This window comes from Natrix helvetica (genome assembly GCF_964273705.1).
Source record: "Natrix helvetica genome assembly, chromosome: 1".
Lineage (NCBI taxonomy): Eukaryota > Metazoa > Chordata > Lepidosauria > Squamata > Natricidae > Natrix > Natrix helvetica.
This window is the reverse complement of record NC_138548.1, coordinates 100497041-100521283: the sequence shown is the minus strand read 5'-3', so window position 1 is coordinate 100521283 and position 24243 is coordinate 100497041. Positions and strand designations below refer to the sequence as shown.

The 24243-nt window shown below is 40.8% G+C and overlaps 1 protein-coding gene across 1 annotated transcript; it reads right to left on the bottom strand.

Annotated features, from left to right (window-relative positions):
* Positions 1 to 928: 928 nt before the first annotated feature.
* On the bottom strand, positions 929 to 15265 carry OLFML1 (olfactomedin like 1). The gene is made up of 3 exons (XM_081938432.1): positions 14995 to 15265; positions 9780 to 10071; positions 929 to 3883 (listed from the first exon to the last, which is right to left on the bottom strand). Exons 1-3 carry the CDS (start codon positions 15118 to 15120, stop codon positions 3105 to 3107), a joined length of 1197 nt encoding a protein of 398 aa, XP_081794558.1. The 5' UTR covers positions 15121 to 15265; the 3' UTR covers positions 929 to 3104.
* Between the last annotated feature and the right edge of the window lie 8978 nt (positions 15266 to 24243).

Genomic DNA, 24243 nt, shown 5'->3' with positions numbered 1-24243 from the left:
ACTTAATATTTGATGGGGAAATGCAAATACAGAAAATCAAAGTTGTAATCACTTCTTGTTGTTTTGTCCATAGTTTCCTTTACAAATTTCATATCTTCATCAGAACAACTCAGGGTGGACAAATCTCTGTACTGTGAAGTATGAATAAGACACTGCCAGGACTTAATGTATTAGAAGGGCAATTATAAGTTTAACTCAAACGGAGCATTGTTTACCCCAAAAGAGGCAAGAAAAGTATGATTGGCAGTCATGCTGAGCTACTAAAGATCTTTAATTCTGATTTAACCAGACAAACCATGAAATAACTTCATCTCTTTTGTGGTTGTTTTCTGAAATGTTTTGAAGTGTGGTTGTTTAGCAGAAGCAAAATGTGGGCATTTATTTCTCTCCTTATCTCTTTCCCCAGTAACATTTTGGTTGTCTTAGTGTGTATTGTTTCTTATTGAAATTTAAATTCAGGCACGCTTAAGTTTGTGGGACTCATGTGTGCTAATTTTAATTCATTATATTACTATATTTATGTCCTCAAGAGATAGATCCTGGGTGATATATAGAAACAAAATCATGAAAACAAGCCATGTAATAAAACATTGGAACTCCCACAAGGTAAAATGACATCTCCTACTTCCAGATGTATCAAAGAAGAAACAGTGACTGCCCACTCATCATGAAGTTTTGAAGGCTGGTTTTTCACAGCTTTGAGAATTGTAATGATGGGACTTACCTCTAGGAGTAAGATGCTCCAAAGAATCAGAGTTTTGCAAAAGGGACCTGTCTTTCGGTATACAACTTCCTCACATCCAAAGGATGGGAACTTAAAAGGTTATCTCTAGATACCTTTATAGTATGTCAGAATCATTTTTAAGTGGTCCTTAATATAACCAGCTGTACCTTAACCTCAAACAAGTGCAAAACATAAGTGTAAATGGTATAAAGCTATGTGATAACTTGTGGGACCTCTACCAATGAAGAAATTGTAGATATGGTGCTATGCCCAAGATTGTCTGTCAGGTTTCCGAAAGATGCCCTAATTAATTCATGTGCCTCGAACCAAGTTTCAAAAGAAAACCAGTCATTTATTAGTAACACCACGGCAGTCCCATTGCAATCAGATCTGGCCTTATTTAAATTATCGCTGAACTTTGCCCCCGTTTCTTCCCTCCCCTCAGTCTGAGTCATAAATCACATTCTCCAAAGAGGTGCACACCTCACAAGCCTGCTGTAGTAATCTGAGATCCGACTCTAGCCGAAGGTATGTGGAGAATGCGCTCCCCCCTTTCCTCACCATGGCAACTTGATAACAGACATATAAATGCTTTATAAGTTGACAGTTGGACAATATTATAATATACCCAGCAAAGTATTTATTAATATTTGCTAATTAATTTTCATTGCATAGATCATCCAACAAAGCAAATGCAAGAAAAGTGGAAAAAACACAGAAACATCTTCCTCAACATAATCTACACTTTTTGTATAGAGGTCTCGGACATAACCTTCAAGCTTTTCTTGAAAAAAGTTGAGCATAGAGAGAAGATCTTTCATTTGGAACATATGCTTTTTCATTAGAATTGAGACTAACTCTTCAATGCCTCACAATCTACTGACCTCAAAGGGAAATAAGATGTGTATAGAAAGCAAAATATTTGTCCCTCTGCCTGCCTCTGAGTTTGCTCATCTTTGCCTCCTTTCTCTGCGTGGTGTAGCAAGCTAAGTGTTAGGCTTTGCTGTCCCTATCAAGCATTTCCTAAAATAAATCTCCTTTTCTAATAAAGCTATGCACTCACTGACTTATTCATCCTTGCTCAGGTTAGATCAGGGGTGTCCAAACTTGGGAACTTTAAGACTTGTGGACTTCAACTCCCAGAATTCCCCAGCCATGTGGAGTTGAAGTCCACAAGTCTTAAAGTTCCCAAGTTTGGACACCCCTGGGTTAGATCTTCCCCCTGTCAAGAATACTAATATAAACATAGAGGTTGCAGTATTCTACCCCAAATATATTTCCTAAGCAAAAGAAGAAAGGAAGAACTTGGGGACAATAAGTCAAAGAAAGAAAAATGAAATTAGAAAAAAGAATTGGTCCAGTTAAAGTACTGTATTTTTCGGACTACAAGATGCGCTGGTGTATAAGATGCACCAAGATTTTGAAGATGTAAGTAAGGAAAAAAAAGGTTTTGCCTTCCCTCAGCCCCCAGCAACGCCCTGCAGGCTTCAGCCGGGCTGGGGTAAGGCAAAAATGTCCCATTTTTGTGAAGAACTGCCCATTTTTTTGCAAAAAACGGGCATTTTTGCCTTGCTCTAGCCCTGCTGATGCTTGCAGAGTACTGTTGGGGGCTGAAGGAAGGCAAAAGCCCTTTCATTTTTGCGAAAAACGCCTCCGTTTTTTGAGAAAAACAGTCCATCTTTTGCAAAAATGGGATGCGGGGGCAGGGCTTTGGGAGGCTGTATTTGGTGTATAAGATGCGCCAACATTTTCACCCTCTTTTGGGGGGGGGCGAGGTGCATCTTATACTCCAAAAATATGGTAGTTTGGGAAGAGCAGAGAAGATCTTGGTGACGACGAGAAGAAAATCCTGTAAACAGAAGCAAACAGAAAAATAAAGGATGCTATAAAATCAAACATCCTATATTTTACATTTGAATAAAAGTTCAGGTACTCCTCTCTTCTCTCTCTCGATTCCTAGAATTGAAAAACAATGATACTTCTTGTTTCTTTACTCATTTTTCTCTGAAGACACCCACATTTTTTTTAGCAGTAAACAGTCTTACATCCTGATATGAAGTAATCCACGGTGTTGCACTGAAAAGACAACTCTTTTCTGTATGAAGTAAGTAACCTTTTCTTTAACTCAACAGCTAGGTCTCAGAAAGGGCTGAGACAACTTCTTACAAACACAACAAATTATAAACTATCCCATAAACTTTAGGGAGAGGGGCAGGGGGCAGGAGGAGGGAGAGAAGGAGAAGGAGAAGGAGAAGAGGAGGAGGAGGAGGAGGAGGAGGAGGCGGCAGAGGGGGAGAAAGGGAAGAAGAAGAAAAGAAAAAGGAAAGAAAGAAAGAAGTTGTTGTTGTTAGGCAGGTATGGAGCACATTCTGATCTTTTTTTAGCTTTTTTGACTTGTCATGAGCTTGTAAATGACCTGAGAACCATCATCCCAGGCAAACAGTTGTTTGTCTCTGTGATTATAATGAACCATAGCATGATTTGACTGGCGTTTGGGGAAACGAAGTGCTATGTTTTCATATGGACTGATGACACCCAAGGTGTCATAAATGCATTCTATTTGAGAGAAGCCACGCCCTGGTGGGTTGTATACAACATAGAGAGCACCACACATCATGAAAGCAGCTTCTGCATTCTGGCTTCTGCAGGATGTATCCCATGTATATTCCACCGTCATGGTTTCATGGTTGATTTTAGTAATCACAAGCTTTCCGGCAGTATCTGGTTCTGCATGGATTGCCCATAATCCTAGTTCATCCACAGCTAAGTCTATTTTAGTAGAAGGGTGAAGTTCGTAGGCAGGCATTTCACCAGCACCCGACAACAGCATCTGATCAGTTGCATTTCTGTTCTGAATATCAAACTTAATTATCTCATTTAAGGAGCCATATTTATGATAAAACAGAAATCCATTATATATAGCATGGCCTGTTCCTTGCCAGGGAAATGGTAGTGCAACTCTACGAGCCGGCTGTTTCTCACCACTTTCTGCAAAAGATCGAATATTTGCAAATTCCATAACAATTTTGTTCTTTGTTCCGGTGAAGAAGTAAATCTTTTGGTAATTCTTGCCAGGGTCTTTCAACCAGGAGCCAATTGCATCTCCAGACTTTTTGACTATCTTTAGAGATTTGAAGCCTGTGATCATGTCGTTGCAGCCTTAAAAAAAGATAAAACAATAGGCCATCAACAAAATTTAAAAGTTTTAATAAATGTAATTGCTTTTCTAGTTATTGTTTTATGTTCTGTAAACTGCCCAGTCACCTATCTGCCGCATATCAATAAATCTGTGGCCTGTGGCCTACCGGGTGCGCTTCAAGGAGTTAGTTACCATCTTCAAAGCGCTCCATGGCATAGGGCCTAGTTACCTGCGGGATCGTGTCCTGCCCCATACATCCCTGCGGCCCATTCGCTCACACAGAGAGGGTCTCCTCCGGGTGCCATCCTCTAGAGATTGTCAGAGGGCGGTGCCCAGGAGTAGGTCCTTCTCTGTGGCGGGCCCTACCCTTTGGAACGACCTCCCCCCAGACATTAGGACAACAACCGATCTCCGCTCCTTCCGCAGTAAACTGAAGACCCATCTGTTTCGGCTAGCCGGCCTGGCATAACTCAACAACTTTTCCACCCCTAGGTCATTTTTTAATTGTTAATTTTAGTTTTTAAACTATTAATGTTATTGGGGTTTTAACCTTTTTGAGTATTGTAATTATTTATTTATTTTTTACCTCCTCTGTATGACATTGTGCTGATTGTTGCTTGTGTACGTCGCCCCGAGTCCCTGTGGGGAGAGGGGGCGACTAATAAGTTTAAATAAATAAATAAATAAATAAATCAAACAAACAACAAACAGTACTCTGATGTAGTATCTCAACTTACCCACTTACCAGGGGTGGGTTCTGGCTTCTGCTACTGCTGATTCACTCAGGGACATGCTTTGGGTGTGCACATACGCAGTAGTAAAAAAAAATGCTTCTGCACATGCACAGAAGCAAAAAACAAGATGGGGGCGCCTATGGCACCGCCAATAGAACCAGTTCGGGGGCGAGGCAGGCCAAGTTACTACCAACCCAGCCGAATCGGGCCGAACTGGTAGGAACCCACCTCTGCCATTTACATGAACAAACACAAATGAAGGAAGGGAGCATAGGCTGGTCACAACTTTGGTTGTTTAGTTGCCATCATTCATTGAGCTGTGATGGTGCAATACTTAGAATGCAGTATTGCAGGCTAATTCTGCTGACTGCCGATTGCCAACAGATTGACAGTTCGGATCTCACCAGGCTTAAGGTTGACTCTACCTTCCATCCTTCCAATGTCGGTAAAACGAGGAGCCAGATAGTTGGAGGCAATACGCTGACTCTGTAAACTGCTTAGAGAAGGCTGTGAAGCACTGTGAAGTGGTATATAAGTGTAAGTGCTATTGCTATATTTTTTTCATTTTTGCACATTAAAAATAGCTAACATGTTATTTTACAGGCTGTCTCTTCTTTGCTGTTCCTAGTTGGGCTACGATCCCTTCCCTCAGAGGCCACTGGGACTAAATAACATGAAGAGTAACTCTTGAGGTTGCAAAGTTGTATGCTATCCTTATATAATTTACATATTTCATAAGAAGCCATCAAATATTCACACCTGGGAGCCTGAATGTTCTTGTTTTTCCACTCTGTCTTTATTTTACTTTCCCTTTGAACTGAGTCTTTTTAAGATAGTCTAAGAATAGAAACTTTCTTTCTTTTATTTATTTAGTAAGTTACTCAGGGAACCATTTAAGACTGAAAGTACAGTATAAATCCTTTAAGCGTAATTTCATTAAATAAATATATTTAGTCTCTGTTTCCTCTCAGCATAGTTCATTTAGTATAGTAATCCTGTTATCTTATTTTTGTTGAAAAGTAATGAGTCAGAAAATTCTTCAAGTTGTGTTGGTATTCATATTGTTAAAAAAAGGCACAAAAGCAGTCATATAGTCAGACTACGGAGCCTATCTTAATATAAAACACACACACACGTTATATAGTTCTCAAATTTGCACTTATAAAATGGATCTTTTTGATTTTTTCTAAAAAAATATGAGGTATCAGAAGCAGAATTTGAGACCTAATGCATTCAAATTTATATACCTTTATAGTATAGTTAGTTACAAATTCAGCTATATATCCTGTGTATATCACACATAGCAAGCAAATAAAGACAGAGACAGACAGATAGACACACACACACACACACACACACACACACACACAAACACATATACTCTTTGAGGAAAATAATAGTAAGGCATTGTTCTGAACTCAAGAAAGAAGAGAATGAAGAAAAGTCCATGTAAATAATCCTCAACTCTGACTTGACATTAGAGTAGCTCTGAAAAAAACAAGACCCTCTTTTCCTATTAAGTGAACAATGCATGCCATTTGATAAGACAGAAGGTTCGTTAAAACCTTGCTGGATTCCAGGACACAGATATATTTTTGTTAGAGCCATATTTTGTTTGGTTGATTACAATGTACTTACGTTATGATTTAGACATACAGACCACTAGATTGCCAAAGGCTATTTATAGAGAGAAAAAGGCCATTTAAACAAACACACCCACAAACACGAACTGCACTCATAGTAAACAAGCCCTTCCGGAAGGATGCTGTAGTTAGTAGAAAACAAAACAGCCTCTGTCATGTAACTACCATCCTGGTTAAAAGATTGATCCAGATTAATGGAAAAGAATGGAAATGTTTCCATTCCGTATAAGGAGAGCTATGTTGCTGGATCCCAATGGTTTAGGCTTAGGTTTGAGACGTGACTAATGGTTAATGCTTCATTTCAAAAGAGGACAAACAACACTTGCACTCCACCACAACATTCAAAATAAAGGATCCTGGATCGAAACTGGTGGCTCAAGACATTTTTTGTTTTGTTTTTGGCGCAGTCCTTCAGTCTGTCAGTCTGAGGCTTGGAAACGGTCACAACAGAGGAGTGTTTTCTGATCAGCCTGCAAGATAAATTTTGCGCCTGCAAAGTAACTCTCATCAGAAAGAATTGGATTAACAGATGGTACAATCTAAATCTGTAACGTGAAGTCAGGGAAAGGAGATTGGGGGTTCGAACCTGCAAAAATGGAGACATTGTCCCGAAGATTGTGTTGGCCCCCAGTCTGTGGAACACATCGCTTTGGAAATATATTTCTGTTGAGACGTTGCAAAACTGTTAAGATAATGCCGTTTTAAAGGTGTTTCTAGCTCGATTTTGATTATAAGATGACTGTACTGTTTGCATTATTTTTGCTGGGGAAGGTCACGTTGGTTATGTGTTTTATTATAATTTGATTAGTTGCATATGCTTTTAATTCTATTAATATACATTTCTAGAAGTCTTGGGAGCTGTACACAAATATATTTAAAAGATAAATAAAAGAGATTGGTGCGATTTTGGCCTGTATGTTTTGCACAGAAGACATATTTGTGAATGTATGTTTCACAAAACAGGAGATTTGTCATTAAAGTTTCTTCACAGATATGAACATATTCTAAATATATTTTATTCTTACATTGCAGAAATGGGCTCCTACAAGTTCGGACCGGTTTGGCCAAGTAGGTAGTAACTCGGCCCGCCACGCCAGTGGTGGGTTGCAGGCGGTACGCCCCACTAGAGGTGTACTGGTGCCTGCCGGGAGTACTGGGTACCATTCTGGTACTGTGCTCCGGAGGGCCTACCCGCCTGCCTGAGCTCCTTACCTGTATTTGAGCTCTTCAGTGCTTCTGCACACTGAGTGTACGGCATCTTCGCGATGCTCTGCCGAGCAGCTGGAGTGTTGCGGAGGCGCATGGAGGTAAGGACACATGCATGTGGGGGACGCCAGGGCCCGTTGCACCATACCAGTTGCAACGGGACCTGGAACCAACCACTGTGCCATGCCCCTGAACTGGTTGTATCGGTGGCACCATGGGGCTGCCATCTTGTTTTTTTACTGCTGCACATGGGCGCATAGTGTGAGCGTGTGAATCATGTCCCTGAGCGAACTGGCACATCCCTCAGTGGCAGTAGAAGAAGCAGGAACCCCCCCCCCCCCGTTACATTGCGTATTATTGCATTGGTGGTTTTGAGGGCTTATTGCTAATTCTGAAAGCTTCATTTTAATCTGAGCATTAATCAAAAGAGAAAAACTAATTCAGATTTACATTTTAAAGCATCCCTTTTATAGTTAGTGAGAAGCATAAAATGGACCTTTCTATATTGGCACCCCTAAAATCATATTAAGTTACATGGCAACATTTTCTTAGTGGATTTAGACAAATGTCTAATTTAGCCAACATTTGTCTAAATCCACTAAGACAAATTTGGGTGGAAAATAGAAAAAGTAGAGAAATTTGTCTTTGCCGCAAAAAGAATTCTAGTTTAAAAAGACCTGTCAAAATAATATAGCAATTTTAAGTTCAATAGCTTAAGCTACAGTCTGAATTGAAATCAGAAAATAAATTCGTTCAAAACTGTAGGACTTAAATCTGAGCCAGAAAAATTACCTTGTTAGTCGTGAAATTGTGGGGCTTCAGATTTTGGTTGCATCAGAGTTTAGAGAAGGATGGTGCTTCGGTATTATATTATTTCAAAAATGAAATTAAGGGGTGTTTTTTCAGAAAGAAACTCTGTATCCTGTAATTTTTGTTACATCATTGGTAGCATCATGATGTACTTAATTTAATATAAATATTAATAATGGCCAGATAATTTAGTGTAGACATTTCTTGTTAGATGACATTAATTATAAGGCTCTATCAGATGTTTGTTAATTCAGCTTAAGATACTAAAGATATATTCGGGAAGGAAAATTTCTTTATGTATGTTTATTTTTATTGTTTCCATTACATTCCCACCCACCCACCTTTCTTATTGTTGCCAAATGTTTGACAATAATTTTTTTTGCCCTTGTTTGTGACTTATTTTATTCATTTTAATTTTCTAACTTTAACTTAGCCATCAAGGAATGTTAGAATGAATATATTAGCAAATTCAGTCTTGAACATTCAGGAGTGAAGGCATTGGAAAAATTTTCATCTCCGCAGATGATTTTATATGCCAATTTGTGGACAGTATAGTATCATGCTAAGAGTAGCCAGAGTTCTTAAAACACTGTGTGAGACTGCTTGCCATTATTTTTCATGAAATTGATTTTAGGCATGTAGTAAGTATCACTCCTGAAAAACAGGAAGTCCTCGACTTACAACCTTGGATTTAGTGATCATTGGAAGTTACAACAGCACTGAAAAAATTGACTTACAACCAATGCTTACACTTACCACCATTGCACATTTCTATGATCCCATGATCAAAATTCAGGCGTTTAGCAAACTGCCATGTATTTACGAAGTTTTGCAGCATCCTGGGGTCATGTGATCATCACCACCTGCAACATTTCCAGCTGGTTTCCGACAAGAAGTCAATGGGGGAAGCTCAATTCACTTAACAATTTCATGATTTACTTAATGACCGCTTTGATAACTGTGCAAAATTTGTAAAGTTGTACAATTGGGCACAATTCACTTAACTTGCTTAAGTAATGGAAATTCTGGTCCAACTATGGTTACAAGTTAAGGAATGTCAGAATATTCATGAAACGCCAGAGACATGGTAACAAGGTCAGCCAATGAATAGACATGGTAACAAGGTCAGCCAATGAATAGGCATGGTAACAGGTCAGCCAATGGGGCTTGTTTGAAAAACAGAAACTTAAGCAAGAAGTCTGGGCATGGCTTAGCTCTGTGCTCAGCTCTAAAACTGAAACTAGTCTCTCTGCAACTCTGAACTGAAACAAAACTGTTCTCTCCTCTGCCTGGGTTTTGCCTGTAACTACTACCATATTGGAGAATCCACTGTTGGTACTGTACATTTATTCATGTGTTATTATGTATATTAACAAATTAATGCATCCTGCTGAATCAGTTATCTCTGTGTGCTTTCTGGATGTGATTTCTGCAACAAACTCTGACAAGGAGTATGTGTACATTGCATGCAACTATAAAACCATAAGTCTGCATTTTCAATATTATGAGTAGACTGCCCTTACTTGCATTCAGCATGAGCTTGATCTTTGTCTTGGACTCTTGTTCTTCTATTAACTGCTGCTCCAAAAGTTCTTCATCAATGTCCACACATGGGCTGGGGGATTCCTTTGCAGATTCAAAGTAGTCAATGTCTCTCTGAGCTCTTTCCACTCTTGTTAGCAAATGGTCTACATCATTCTTCAGCACAGTCTTTAGAACGTTGAGGCCTTCTAGATGTGACATCAGCTTCTTTGAAAACTGCCGGAATTCTTCTACATAATCAGTTATATCTTGATTGCATTTGTTCAGTCGGTTCTTTAATTAGAACACAGCAATAATCAGTTTAAGTGTTGGCTCCAAACTAAATGTTTACTAGAGCTGTGGATGGTTCAACCAATATTTCAAAGGACTTAATACTTGCATGACTGTAGCATCTCCTGTTTGTTACAGAAGGCATATCTTTGTTCAAGCTACAGCATGAACTTATTAAATGATGCAGCTGCTTTAAAAATTGCATTAAAATGCTATGTCTTTTAGTGATCTGAAGTCTGAAAAAAGGTATGTCTGCATTGAGTAATTCAGAGCTATTCTTGTTCACACAAGTCTGAAACAATTCTGAATGATTTTTATAATGTACACACCCCTAAAGTTATGCAATTTTTTAAAATTTCATTAAAGAAATTTACATGGCCACCCAATTCACTTACAGTGATTCCAGGTGGCTTAAAAAGGTAAAGCTAAAGCTTTTCCCTGCACGTATGTGCTAGTCGTTCCCGACTCTAGGGGGCGGTGCTCATCTCCATTTTAAAGCCGAAGAGCCAGCGCTGTCCGAAGACATCTCCGTGGTCATGTGGCCAGCCTAATTAAATGTCGAAGGTACATGGAACGCTGTTACCTTCCCACCAAAGGTTGTCCCCATTTTTCTACTTGCATTTTTACGTGCTTTCAAACTGCTAGGTTGGCAGAAGCTGGGACAAATAACAGGAGCTCACTCTGTTACATGGTGCTAGGGATTCGAACCGCTGAACTGCCTACCTTTCTGATCAACAAGCTCAGCGTCTTACCCACTGAGCCTTCCCACATCCAAGTGGCTTACGGGAATATAATTATCTTCTTCCATTTCAATTGAATTCATGTAATGCTCTTCTATCCTCAATAATTTTAATTTCTGCTTAGTCTACCCCTTTCATTACTTCCAGATCAACATGAAGGGAACAAACTCTAAAGTGCAGAAGAACAGAGGATGGAGATGCAGAAAGTCCCACTGAGAAATTACAAGGCAACCACAGAAGGTTTTCTGAATACAAAAACACTTCAGAAATTGCTGGACATTCAGTTGAGATTTCCTCAGATCAGATTTCACACAATTTGATGAAATACTTCTCCTTTCCTCAGAGTCATTCATTTTGTCATCTGATCTCTAAATCCCAATATTGCATTCAAAACAAACTGATAATACATTGGGGGAAACTCAGGGGATCCTGAGTGTTCCTGAATGTACCTGCATGATACTGAATTTTTCATATTTACATAAAACAGATACTTAAGCCCAGTACTTGATGTTGAAGTGGACATTTAAATATACAATTAAAACAAGTCATTGTTTTATTTTTATTTTTGAAAGGGATCACTTTCCCATTTTGGGGCTTAAAGGATGCTGGGCACAATGGTGTATTAACCATTAAGCAGACTAAGCCTGTGGTTAGGGCACCAGGCCAAAGGGGGCACCACAAAATTGAGAAAGGAAAAAAAAAACCAATGAAGATTTGTACAGTATGTAGAAAAGAGGGGGGCACCAAGATTTGTCAGTGCTTAGAGCACCAGTGAGCCTTAATCCGGCACTTTTCTTTTAGGAAGTTGTAAAAATAGGAGTTGTTCTGGCAAGGGATAGCAGTGAGGACCCCTGCTGATCCAGATGCTGCACAGCTGGAAAAGGGAGGGAAAGAAAGAAAGGCATCTGAGAATCTTTCTTGGGAATGATGAGTTTGCAAGTCTTCTGTAGACAATTTGAGGGATGGTGGTGGTGGAAACCCAAGCTATCTCTGTATTGAAAATGGGAGTACAGAGCTTGAACCTATGTGAGCATTTATTTATAAGTGAAAACAAATACCACATGAAAGTATTTAGATGGCTGTGAATTCATGGAAGAAGGGGTTATGAGAACATAGTTTTTTCACTGTAATTTAATATTTCACAGGTGAATATAATTCCATGTTAGGATTGCACATTCTGTCACTCCCGAGAAACATGGCAAATAGGAAGGCTGATCTACAAAAGAATAATTTTGCACATTTGATTTCAGCAACAAATACCGTATTTTTCAGAGTATAAGTCGCACCTTTTTTTCCTCAAAAAAGAGGCTGAAAATCTGGGTGTGTCTTATACATCGAACACAGAATTTTTTTTGCCTCCCGAAGCCCTGCCCCCTTCACAAAAATGGCCATGCATACCCTTAAGGAGGCTTTCAAAGAACTCCTGAGGGCTGGGGAGGGCAGAAATGAGCAAAAAATGGGCCGTTTTTGTCCCCCCCCAGCAGCACTCTATAAACCTCTATAAGGCTATGCATGCAATTTCTTTGACAAAAAACAGACCAATTTTCACGAAAAACGGGCTGTTTTGGGGAGGTTTGCAGAGTGCAAAAACTTTTTTTTCCTTTTAGAAAACTCTTTAGTTAGAGTGCTTGATGAGAATTAGATTGATCAAGTGTTGTGCCAGCAGAAACAAAGTCTTAGGTGCTGCAGGTTGTCAGCGATTTCCTTCTCCAGAACATTGATAAATACACCTGGAAACATCTACCTACCTACCTACCTACCTACCTACCTACCTACCTACCTACCTACCTACTCTCTCTCTTTCTCCCTACCTACCTACTGTATTTCTCTCTCTCTCTCTCTCTCCCCCTACCTACCTACTCTCTCTCTCTCCCTCCCTCCCTACTGTATTTCTCTCTCTCGCTCTATCCCACCCACCCACCTAGCTACTGTATTTCTCTCTCTCTCTCCCTCCATCTACATACCTACCTACCTACTTACTCTCTCTCTCCCTATCTATCTCTCTCCCTCTATCTATCTACCTACTCTCCCTCCCTCCTGTATTTCTCTTTCTCTCTCTCTATCCCTCTACCTACCTACCTACCTACCTACCTACCTACCTACCTACCTACCTACCTACCTACTCTCTCTCTCTCCCCCTACCTATCTACTGTATTTCTCTCTCTCTCCCTCTATCTACCTACCTACCTACTCTCTCTCCCTACCTACCTACTGTATTTCTCTCTCTCCCTCCCTCCCTCCCTCCCTCCCTCTACCTACCTACCTACCTACCTACCTACCTACCTACCTACTCTCTCTTTCCCTACCTACCTACTGTATTTCTCTGTTTCTCTCCCTCTCTATCCCTCTATCTACCTACCTACCCTCTCTCTCTCTCTCCCCACCTACCTACTGTATTTCTCTCTCTCTCTCTCTCTCTCTCTCTCTCTCTCTCTCTCTCTCTCTCTCTCTCTCTCTCCCCGTATCTACCAACCTACCTACTCACTCTCTCTCCCTACCTCCCTCTCCCTACCTACCTATCTCCCTACCTACCTACCTACCTACCTACTCTCTCTCTTCTTACCTCCCTACTGTATTTCTCTCTCTCCCCCTCTCTCTCCCTCTATCTACCTACCTGCTTTTTAAAAAAAATTGCCTCTTCAAAACCTCGGTGTGTCTTATACTCCAATGTGTCTTATACTCTGAAAAATATGGTACCTAGTCAATGGTTACCTCCCCCAGCAGGGCTATGGATTGGCTCAAATGAAACTAGGAAGTTGAGTAATTAATTAAGATGCATTTGCTCTCAGACACTTTAGCCCAGATTCCTTTAAATCTTTTATACCTTATCATCCACAGAGATAGTTCATTTACCACTTTCTCACTCCTTTTTCAACAACCTCCTCCAGAAAGGTAAGATTTGAGATAAATTGATATTTGTTCAGGTTGACTGAGTCAAAGGCTAGCCTCTTGAGGCATGAACTTTTTTTTTTCTGGCATGAAAATAACACACTGTGTCAGGCAGCTGTGAATCTTTTAGACACAGTACCAGGAAAAAATCTGGGTTTCCCGCCTCCTCTGTTCAATGCACAACCACCTACACTAGATGATTTTGCTTTATAAAATGACCATATAGTCACAGTTCATAAACTATTCACAGAACACTGGCTTCTCAAAAGCCGGGGGGGGGGGGGAACACAAGGAAAGGACAGCTGTCACAGCAGTAGTTACACTGCAATCCCTTGACTTTCTGTTTGGATTGGGCTGGTTTGAATGAAGTTTACTATAGAGGAGTCATAAATTTGCCTGTGATAAGAGGCAAACCTAGGATAAGAGCTGTTGAATACAAGAGCACATGGTTTAATTGCACATATAATTTAACCACATATAACATAAACATTTGCAAATCCAGACATTCTGGATATTGCTTATTCACAGTCTTCCAAATTTAACTGTGGCTAATAGTGAGGAACTGTGTGGCCCAGAAAATTCCTGACAGCACAGACATATTCATAAAATTAGTATTCTAAATGGCGTGTAAAATTGCCGGTTTTAATGAAAGTGTTGTTTTATGTTCAGCAATTTGGCCGATTCGTAGAATTATTTTAGGAAATATCTGGTATTTATATTCCAGAAATAAATGTAGACATTTCAATATTATTTACTTACACTGAACCTCCAGATGACTAAAAGTAGAGATTTTTAATTCCTGTTTAAGGAGCACCTGGAATATTTGTGGCATTTGATCTTATGTCCAGATGGACATAAGATTAAGATTAATCTTACAGCCAGATGGATCTGCTCCTAAAGATTAAGAATATTTTAAGAATATATCTACTTCTAAACTGCTCTTCCATTTCGATCATCATTAGCAAGTATCTGAGACATAATCTAGCCAACTTTAGATCAAGCATGCACTCTCTCCCATCATCTTTAATTGAACTTAAATTTAGATAGGCTTTATCAGAATTTTACCCACTGCAGATGTGTACATTTTACAGGGTAATAAATTTATTAGGAGCAGCAGTAATCCTAAATTTCTTTCATAAACAAGACTCTGCTTGGTAGTTTGTCAAACTTGGAATTCTGCATAAAAAGCTAGTTTATTTTAAATGAAAACAGTTGATTTCCCCAAAACTGATGGAATATAAGTCCCGTACAAAGAAAACAATTCAACATATATTCAAACTGTATGGATGGCACTTACCTCCATTGACATAATTCGGCGATCTATATAATGCACAAGTTCAGCATCTTGCATAATATATTGTGCTTCTATTCTGATGCATGTAAAAAACGGAACAAGTAAAAATCCAAGCTGTATTGCTGCCATTCTTTCATTAAATCCTCAGAAGTAATTGAAAAGAAACCTTCCAAAGCTAACAAGCAGCGTAAAGTTTATTTAGCACAATGATATAGATGTGCACACATAAAGAGACAATCCGCATGCAAAGTCTGAATGATTTAAAATGGCTGTTCAGGTTCCTACAGTTTCTCATTAACACAATAAAGTTGTGTAAACTTCTCCGCAAGAGGTTTGTTTCTGGAAGCCAATGGAGTGCTTTCCAGGATATGATCTTTTGATTGGATCCAGATGTTTAGAACTGAACTGTACAACTCTCTTAGATTAATCCCGTCCAATGAAAGCAGCAAGTCTCCCTTCTTTCCTTTTAGTAATCTCCATCAAGTATGTAACACTGATAAAGTTTCATGTCATGGAATCTGCAACAGTGGTAGCAAACTTGCAAAATAGTCCACTTTTAAAGTCCTTTTATATGCTGTATTTGCAAAACATTGCTTAGTTGTACAATAAGGGCTGCAGTACAGAGACCCATTTCCCCCTATGTAGTATTGACTGGTGTAAGACATCTTTTTTCATCACAACTGAATAATGTTTTAGTGATGGATATATTTCAGAGAGACTGATTCCAAATGGAATTGTCTTACTTGCATTATTTCCAGCAGTTTCAATCTCTGCATAAACTCTATTCATAAGATTATGCGAGAGCTGTACATTAACATGTCTTAGACTTAAGACTTGAGGGTGTTTTTCCTTTTCTATTTACAGAATGGTCAACCCTTTCTGTCTAGTGATTATATTTACAATACAATACAACAGCAGAGTTGGAAGGGATCTTGGAGGTCTTCTAGTCCAACCCCCTGCCTGGGCAGGAAACCCTATACCATTTCAGACAAATGGCTAGCCAACATCTTTTTAAAGACTTCCAAAGACTTTGGGGCATTCACAACTTCTGGAGGCAAGCTGTTCCACTGTCAGGAAATTTCTCCTCAATTTTAAGTTGCTTCTCTCCTTGATTAGTTTCCACCCATTGCTTCTTGTTCTACCCTCAGGTGCCTTGGAGAATAGTTTGACTCCCTCTTCTTTGTGGCAACCTCTGAGATATTGGAATAATGCTATCATGTCTCCCCTAGTCCTTCTTTCTCTTAAGCTAGACATACCCAGTTCCTGCAACCGTTCTTCATATGTTTTAGTCTCCACTCCCCTAATCATCTTTGTTGCTCTTCTCTGCACTCTTTCTAGAGTCTCCACATCTTTTCTACATATTTGCCTTAAAAATGTTTTTTTTACAGGATGTGCCAGAATGGCCATGTTTCTTCTTGCATGTTAAAGGGGAAAAACAAATCAAGAAAATTGAGACAGGGTTGGAAAGGGAAGGCAGGGGGGTATTTTCTACTGTTTTTCTAAGCCTTACTTTTTCCACAATTGGAAAAACAAAAGGCATGAAATGTAGCCTAGTGCAGGGGTCCCCAACCCCTGCTCCATGGACTATTACTGGACTGTGCTGCCCTGCACAAACAAATGGTGCCTCATCCGGGGGCAACTGAAACCATCCAACTTTCAGCAACTGAAACTATGCCCCCTCCGGTCCATGGGAAAATCTCTCTCCATGGAACATCTTCCTGGTGCCCAAAAGTTGGGGCCACTGGTCTAATGTTTGTTTTAAATTTTAAGCTACTGCTATTTAGCTTTTAGTTCCTGAAATTTTTTTCTTTAAAGCAATAAATATGTCATAAATTGTACAATGCTATCCACAGTGTCAAACTATATTCTCAAACACCAAAGTCATACAATTATTGAATGTAATGGTTGAAGGAGGCTTTGAAAATCAACATTTTTTCTCGATCTTGGCAACTTTAAAATGCATGGACTTACTCCCAGAATTCCCCTGCCAGCACACATCTTAAAATTGCCAAGCTTGAAAAACAGTGATCTAATCTGACTAGGCTGAACTTCTCCACTAGGTCATGACAAATTTATGCACAAGTGCAAGTCTACAGTTACAAGCATAAGTGATCAGCAGGAAACACATCTCACCTTTCCATGGGAAGGCAATACTTTAATCTGAAAAACAGTTTTTCTTTTGTAATTCATGAAATCGCTTCCTTTTTTTTCTTTTTTAAATATTGGCTGGTGTTTTCGTTCTTGTCCTTTAAGTAAGCTTCAAAGAACAGGGGGTGGAGTAGAACATTGAACATTGCAATATATGCTTTGAAAAGTACTACATATGTATCTCTCTTTTTCTAAAGTTTGTCCATGATTTAATATTTGTTCTCCTATATTTTATGGAACTTTAACCAGATTTTCCAAAACAGTTGCATTTATAGAGTGACTAATTACAAAAGAGCTGTTTAAGAAAAATCAGATCCTTGAGCTCTTGCAGTATTTCAGAATATAAATCTAGTAAGTAAATAAATACTATTCAACCATCTCACGCTTAATCATCTACAAGTAACTATCACATGTAAATAACATAGCTATTTCTCTGTATATGTTCATATTATTGAATTATTCTTCTTTATGATGCAAAAAAGCTTTGGGAGGATAACAGTAATGACTAAAATGTAAAATGAATTAAATATATCAGGAGCCGTAGTAGCACAGTGGTTAGAATGCAGTACTGCAGGCTAATTCTGCTGACTGCCAGCAGTTCGATCCTCACCGGCTCAAGGTTAACTCAGCCTTTTATCCTTTTGAGGTTGGTAAAATGAGGACAATATGGGGGCAATATGCTGATGCTGTAATTCACTTAGAGCAAGGGTGCCAAAGTCGTGGCCCGTGGGATGTGTCATTCGCTGGCTATGCCCACCTGTATTTTAGCAAAGGGAGGGGGAAGAAGGTCACAATATGTCATGTGACAACAACATTTCATTGCGAGTTTGACACCCCTGGCTTAGAGAATGCTATAAAGCACTGTGAAGTGGTATATAAGTAAGTGCTATTGCTATACAGTCTCAGACATCATGGTAGTATAGTGGTGACAGTGTTAAACTAAGATTAAGGGAACACAGATATAAATCTATCCTCAGCCACAGGAACTCATTAGATATTTGGTTCAATGACTTGCTGCTAGACCAAATATATCACAAGGTGGTTGTTGTAGAGAATATATGACTGCATGTTGCCACATTATCCTAATGAAATGCAAAATATACACCAAATAGCAAACAAATGAACTTAATATAAAACCTATGTCTAAACTATCAACATGCATGTTAAAGGCCCACCTGTATAAAAGATGATTCCAGTTCAAAAACTGAAACTGTTACGTATATATGTCAATATGACAGGTGATTTACTCTTAGCTGCTATTTATTTTAAATCTTTGCATTATTCTAATTGTTTTTATTTTTTAAATTTGTTCACCGCCCAGCAGCATTTTGGGGGGGCATATTAAATAAATAAATATGGGCCAGCTGTTCTTGTACAATAATGTCTGGGGGTAGTCTTTCTGAATTATAGCCTACTTCTGCTTCTCGTAAGAACAGCATCCATCCTTCCTTCCTTCCCTCCCTCCCTCCCTCCCTCCTTCCTTCCTTCCTTCCTTCCTTCCTTCCTTCCTTCCTTCTTGTTTTATATATTTCCCCATCTTTTTTCCCTATTCAGACTTTGTGAGCTCTTTTCCTCACAAAAAGAAAAAAAGATTCTGTCTATCAGATACATTGTCTGCCCAATAATTGGGTGACTAAGCTCTGAATATGTCTGCCTCTCTGTCTGGCTCCCTCTTTGGCATACTCACAATCTGTCTGTCTGTCTCCTCGCCCAGCCCACAGCTTTATCCACAACATTTGACATGCTGTTTCCTTGTTCTAGCTTGTTACTTTGCAGAACCAATGACATCATTCTACTCCCTCCTGGTTAATTTGTCTGCTAGATACAAAAGATTTATGTTCTGTATTTAAACATTACATTCATTTCTTCCCCCACAGAATTCAAAGAGTAAAATATAGTGCAAGCAGTGGCATCGATAGGAACAGCAGGAAAAATTAAATAGAGGACACATCATACTCCCCTCCTACCATGTTTCGTCTCATGACAGAGGAAAGCCTTGGGGGTGGTTTTTGGAGAAGGGTTGCCATTAATCAATTCCTTTTTGTTGTAAGGGTTTATAATCGTAAGTTAGAGTGTGAGTTTTTATGGGGATTTTTTTCTGTTCCTGAAAAACCTAGAAATAGGTAATCAGACTGTCATTGGTTCATTTTATGGCAAACGAGCAGACAGGGCAATCTGGATTGCAACATTGCCACCATTTAAAACAGCAGTGAAGTATTTTTCACTTGTTCGCTAACAAAAAAATCAGGGAAAATTCCACGCCACCTGCTTTTAAATGAAGGAAGCCGTACGGATCTGGATGGATGACAACCGACTCAAGCTCAACCCTTCCAAGACGGAGTGGCTGTGGGTACCAGCCCCCCGGTTCAGCCAATTAATTCCATCACTGGCCATTGGGGGCATCCATCTTGCCCCCGTGGAGCGGGCGCGCAATTTGGGCGTCCTCCTAGATGCCCGGCTGTCCATGGATGACCATGTGACAGCCGTGGCAAGGGGGGCGTTCCACCAGGTTCGCCTGGTGCGCCAATTGCGCCCCCTACTGGACCGGGATGCCTTGCGCACAGTCACTCATGCGCTGGTGACGTCTCGCTTGGACTACTGTAACGCTCTCTACATGGGGCTTCCCTTGAAATGCACCCGGAGGCTGCAGTTGGTCCAGAACGCAGCCGCGCGGGTAATTATGGGGAGTACTAGGTACTCCCACGTGACACCGCTCCTGCGCGAGCTGCACTGGCTTCCTGTGGCCTATCGGGTGCGTTTCAAGGTTTTGATAACTATCTTTAAAGCGCTCCATGGCTTAGGACCTAGTTACTTGCGGGATCGTATTCTGCCCCATACATCCCTGCGACCAATTCGCTCGCACAGAGAGGGGCTCCTCCAGGTGCCGTCCGCTAGACAATGTCGTGGGGTGGCGCCTAGGAGTAGAGCCTTCTCTGTGGCGGGCCCAGCCCTGTGGAATGACCTCCCTCCGGATATTAGGAATACCTCTGACCTCCGCTCCTTCCGTATTAAGCTTAAGACCCACCTATTCCAAGCAGCTGGCCTGGCTCAACTTTGATTTAACCATATCGCTCCTGACGGGTTTTTAACTGGGTATTTTAATTACATTTAATTTCTAGGGGTTTTAAATATAGTATTTTAATTGTTTTTATCAATCGATCTCCTCCTTATGTATGTATGTATGTTTTAGTGTACCTTTGTTATATGTTTGTTTTGTTTACATATTTATTTCGAATGTTTCGTTGTACGCCGCCCCGAGTCCTTCGGGAGAGGGTGCGGCTAAGAAATAAATATATTATTATTATTATTATTAAGGAAACTTTCCCCAGCTAAAATTAAATTATTTCTACCAACCGCCCGCCCGATTAAAATCATTGTTACTCATCCCATTCCCTGACATTGGCAGAAATCACTCAGTTCTAATAAAAACAACAACAGACCCAGCTCAAGTCATAGACTGCCAAAAAAGCCAACGCAGTCCTAGGCTGCATCAACAGAGGGATAGAATCAAGATCACGTGAAGTGTTGATGCCGCTTTATAATGCCTTGGTGAGGCCACACTTGGAATACTGCATTCAGTTCTGGTCGCCACGATGTAAAAAAATGTGGAGACTCTAGAAAGAGTGCAGAGAAGAGCAACCAAGATGATTAGGGGACTGGAGACTAAAACATATGAAGAACGGTTGCAGGAACTGGGTATGTCTAGTTTAATAGAAAGAAGGACTAGGGGAGACATGATAGCAGTGTTCCAATATCTCAGGGGTTGCCACAAAGAAGAGGGAGTCAAACTATTCTCCAAGGCACCTGAGGGTAGAACAAGAAGCAATGGGTGGAAACTAATCAAGGAGAGAAGCAACTTAGAACTGAGGAGAAATTTCCTGACAGTTAGAACAATTAATCAGTGGAACAGCTTGCCTCCAGAAGTTGTGAATGCGCCAACACTGGAAGTCTTTAAGAAGATGTTGGATAGCCATTTGCCTGAAACGGTATAGGGTTTCCTGCCTAGGCAGGGGGTTGGACTAGAAGGCCTCCAAGGTCCCTTCCAACTCTACTATTGTATTGTATTGTACTTCAAATGGAAGTACAAAACCTAAAGAAATCATCAATAGATTATCTTTTGCCAGTGGAATGACAGTCAAACACTCCATAATTGAGGTCGTCATGAGAAAGTAATAACCATTCACTCAAATTTATTGCAGTCTTCCAGAGAGCAACCCCATTTTTTCTGTACCCAAATACCTGAAGAAAGAGCCAGGTTTTGACTACCTGTCTAAAGGTCTGCAGAGTTGGATCCTTCTGTAAGTCAGGGGTTGGGGGAGAGATCATTTCATGGGGGAAGATTCACCACAGAAAAAACACACCTCCTAAATCCCATAGAATGACATTGTCTCAAAGAGGGGATCATGAGCATGCTCAACCTATTGATGCGTGTAGCCTGGGCAGATACCAAATGCTTGTCTGAGAAATCAGACAATACCAAACTTTCAACCACTTTGGCTAGATTTAGTGTACAAATTTCCATGCCCAAAGTCGTCTAGGTTGTTATTAATCTGGCCAAAGCCATTGAAAGGTACTTTTAACACTAATTTATCTATGTCAGGTGCCCATCGGATGTGTGGACTATAGTGTTGGACATGTTGAACTATAGTTCCTTTCATCCTCAGCCATCCTTTTCTAACAGCAGATAAAAGCCCATCTGGATGGGCCTGTTTCAAGCTAGAACTCAACTTATCTGGCTGGTAGAGTGATGACCCTATGCCATTTGAAGAGGTTTCTTTTGTTTTAAGTAATTACTTACAATTGAAGCAAGCCATGACAAAAATATGACTTGAATATTGATTGCAGATCTTGTTTAAGGTTACATTCATACATGTACAACAAAATAGTCAGACACTCAGTGAAGGCACATGGCCTTTACCTAACTGAACATCAATGAGCATCAAAATAATAAACAAGGGGACAGGATCAGTTTCCCCTTTGTTAGTTTTCCAGGGGGAACACTCATTAATTTAAGACTCACAATCAGTGGCATACTGAGTTTTGAGAGTGTTTATATTTATTTTCTGTCTTCTTTCTTTCTTTCTTTCTTTCTTTCTTTCTTTCTTTCTTTCTTTCCTTCCTTCCTTCCTTCCTTCCTTCCTTCCTTCCTTCCCTCCCTCTTTGTTTCCCTCCCTTCCTCCCCCCTCTTTCTTTCTTTCTTTCTTTCTTTCTTTCTTTCTTTCTTTCTTTCTTTCTTTCTTTCTTTCTTTCTTTCTTTCTTTCTTTCTCTGTTTCCCTCCCCCCTCCCCTCCCTCCCTCCCTCCCTCTCCCTCCCTCCCTCCCTCCCTCCCTCCCTCTCTCTCTCTCTCTCTCTCTCTCTCTCTCTCTCTCTCTCTCTCTCTCTCTCTCTCTCTCTCTTTCTTCTGCAGGTTACTAGCCACCATTTCCCCAATAACAAAACTTCCTTATAAGAATGAAAAATGCAACCAAAATAAACACTGGCAGCTCCCCTCTTGTTGAATTGTCTGTGTGGTGTGTGTGTGTCCCCCATATCTGAAAACAAACAATGCTAGAAAACCTTTCAGTCTAAGATGCATTATTTATGAACCATGTTGTAGCCAGGCAGAAAGTGACAACTGTTTGGGAAAGGGAAAGCATGAATGAATGAATCCCAAGCAAGCAAGTATTGCATTTGCATTATTACCCTGGCTTAAAAGTGACTTAAATATTACTTCATATGCCTTATGTTCAGTATTATATATTCAAGGTTAGAGTTTCATATTTTATGTTCAGTACAACATTGGAGCATTGGAGGAGGAGCTTCCAATGATGATGGCGGGCGTCCCTTGAGCTCCGAGAACACCATGGAGCTCCCGCCCGGTTAAGGGTTGCTGCCGGCTCCCGTATCATCTGAGGGAGCCGAGAGTTTGATAGCCCGACCACCCAGGCATGTTTTGGGCTTGTTTTGGCCCGCCAGGGTGGTCGGTGAAGACCGGAGGGAGGAGAGGACTGGAGGGCTGGAGGAGGAGAGGACTGGAGGGCTGTAAACGGCTGTAAACGCCGAGAAACGCTGAGAAACACCAGGAATAGAGGGAATAGAGGAGAAACACCGAAAAACCTCAAAAGAGCTGGAAAAGAGCCGGAAAAGCTGAAGGAGAGTGAGAGGAAGGGGGTGAGAGGCTCCGGAGGTATTGGAAGCATTGGAGGCACCGGAGAGATCCTTGAAACATCGAAGAACTTGAGGGAGAGAAACAGGAAACATCTGATAGGTGAGAAGGACTGGGAGGTGGACGGAGACTGCTGGAAGAGACAAGGGGAGATGGCTGCGACGATGGCTGAATGGAGGAAGTTGCAGCCAGAGAACCCCCTGGGATATTTTGTCATCTTGTTATTCCTGGCTGTTTGTCTCTGGCTACTCCCTCTCCCCCCCCTCCCGGGCCCCTGCTGGCTCGAGCAGACTAACATTGAGAGCCAAGCAGCTGGGCCAAGAATCCCCCCCCCTTCCATCGGGGGGGCTACATCCACCATGGAACAGATGAATGGAACTATCATCTATCCTTTACCACCATTTACCATTTACCATCTTCGCCTTTCCCCCTACCATCTGGGACATCTAATCATGGCTTGCTCTCCCCCCCCTTTCTCTCCAAGTTCTGAGTACCACCTGGACATTGAAAAAAATCTTCTGCCCTCCATTGAGACTCTAGCCCACTGGTTTTCAACTATTAACTTTTATATCATCTGCACCCCTACCTTATCGGGATGGTCAACAACCTACCAATTTACTCGAGGACAGACCTGTTTCGCCTGCGGGAGGCCCCTCTCTCGCAGGTATGGCCCTTGGCTCTCTCAAGGGCCAGCCTTGATGACGGGTTCGTGAACCCCGAGAGGTGGAAGAAGAGGAAGCTGAGGGGCTTTTTAGTAAAATGTTTTATACTGTTTTTAGGGGGTCCCAGGGTGGGGGGGAGGGTTAATCAGACCGGGAGGACGGCCAGAGCCGGACAGACGGGTGAGTCCAGGAAGGACGGGGATGCGGTGGAGGGGGGGAATATAAAGGTCACGATAGCAGAGGGTTGTCCTATTACAACGGTCGCGGGGAGGAGGGGATGCGAGGACAGGATAAGA

What these genes read in the sequence shown, in the direction of transcription:
- OLFML1 (XM_081938432.1), bottom strand. Translation starts at nt 15,120, where the DNA reads ATGGCAGCAATACAGCTTGGATTTTTACTTGTTCCGTTTTTTACATGC. An exon ending in GCCGAATTATGTCAATGGAG is followed by an intron (nt 10,072 to 14,994) that starts GTAAGTGCCATC and finishes TTCTAATTAAAG; the next exon opens with AACCGACTGAACAAATGCAA. An exon ending in CAAGCTCATGCTGAATGCAA is followed by an intron (nt 3,884 to 9,779) that starts GTAAGGGCAGTC and finishes TCTTTTTTTAAG; the next exon opens with GCTGCAACGACATGATCACA.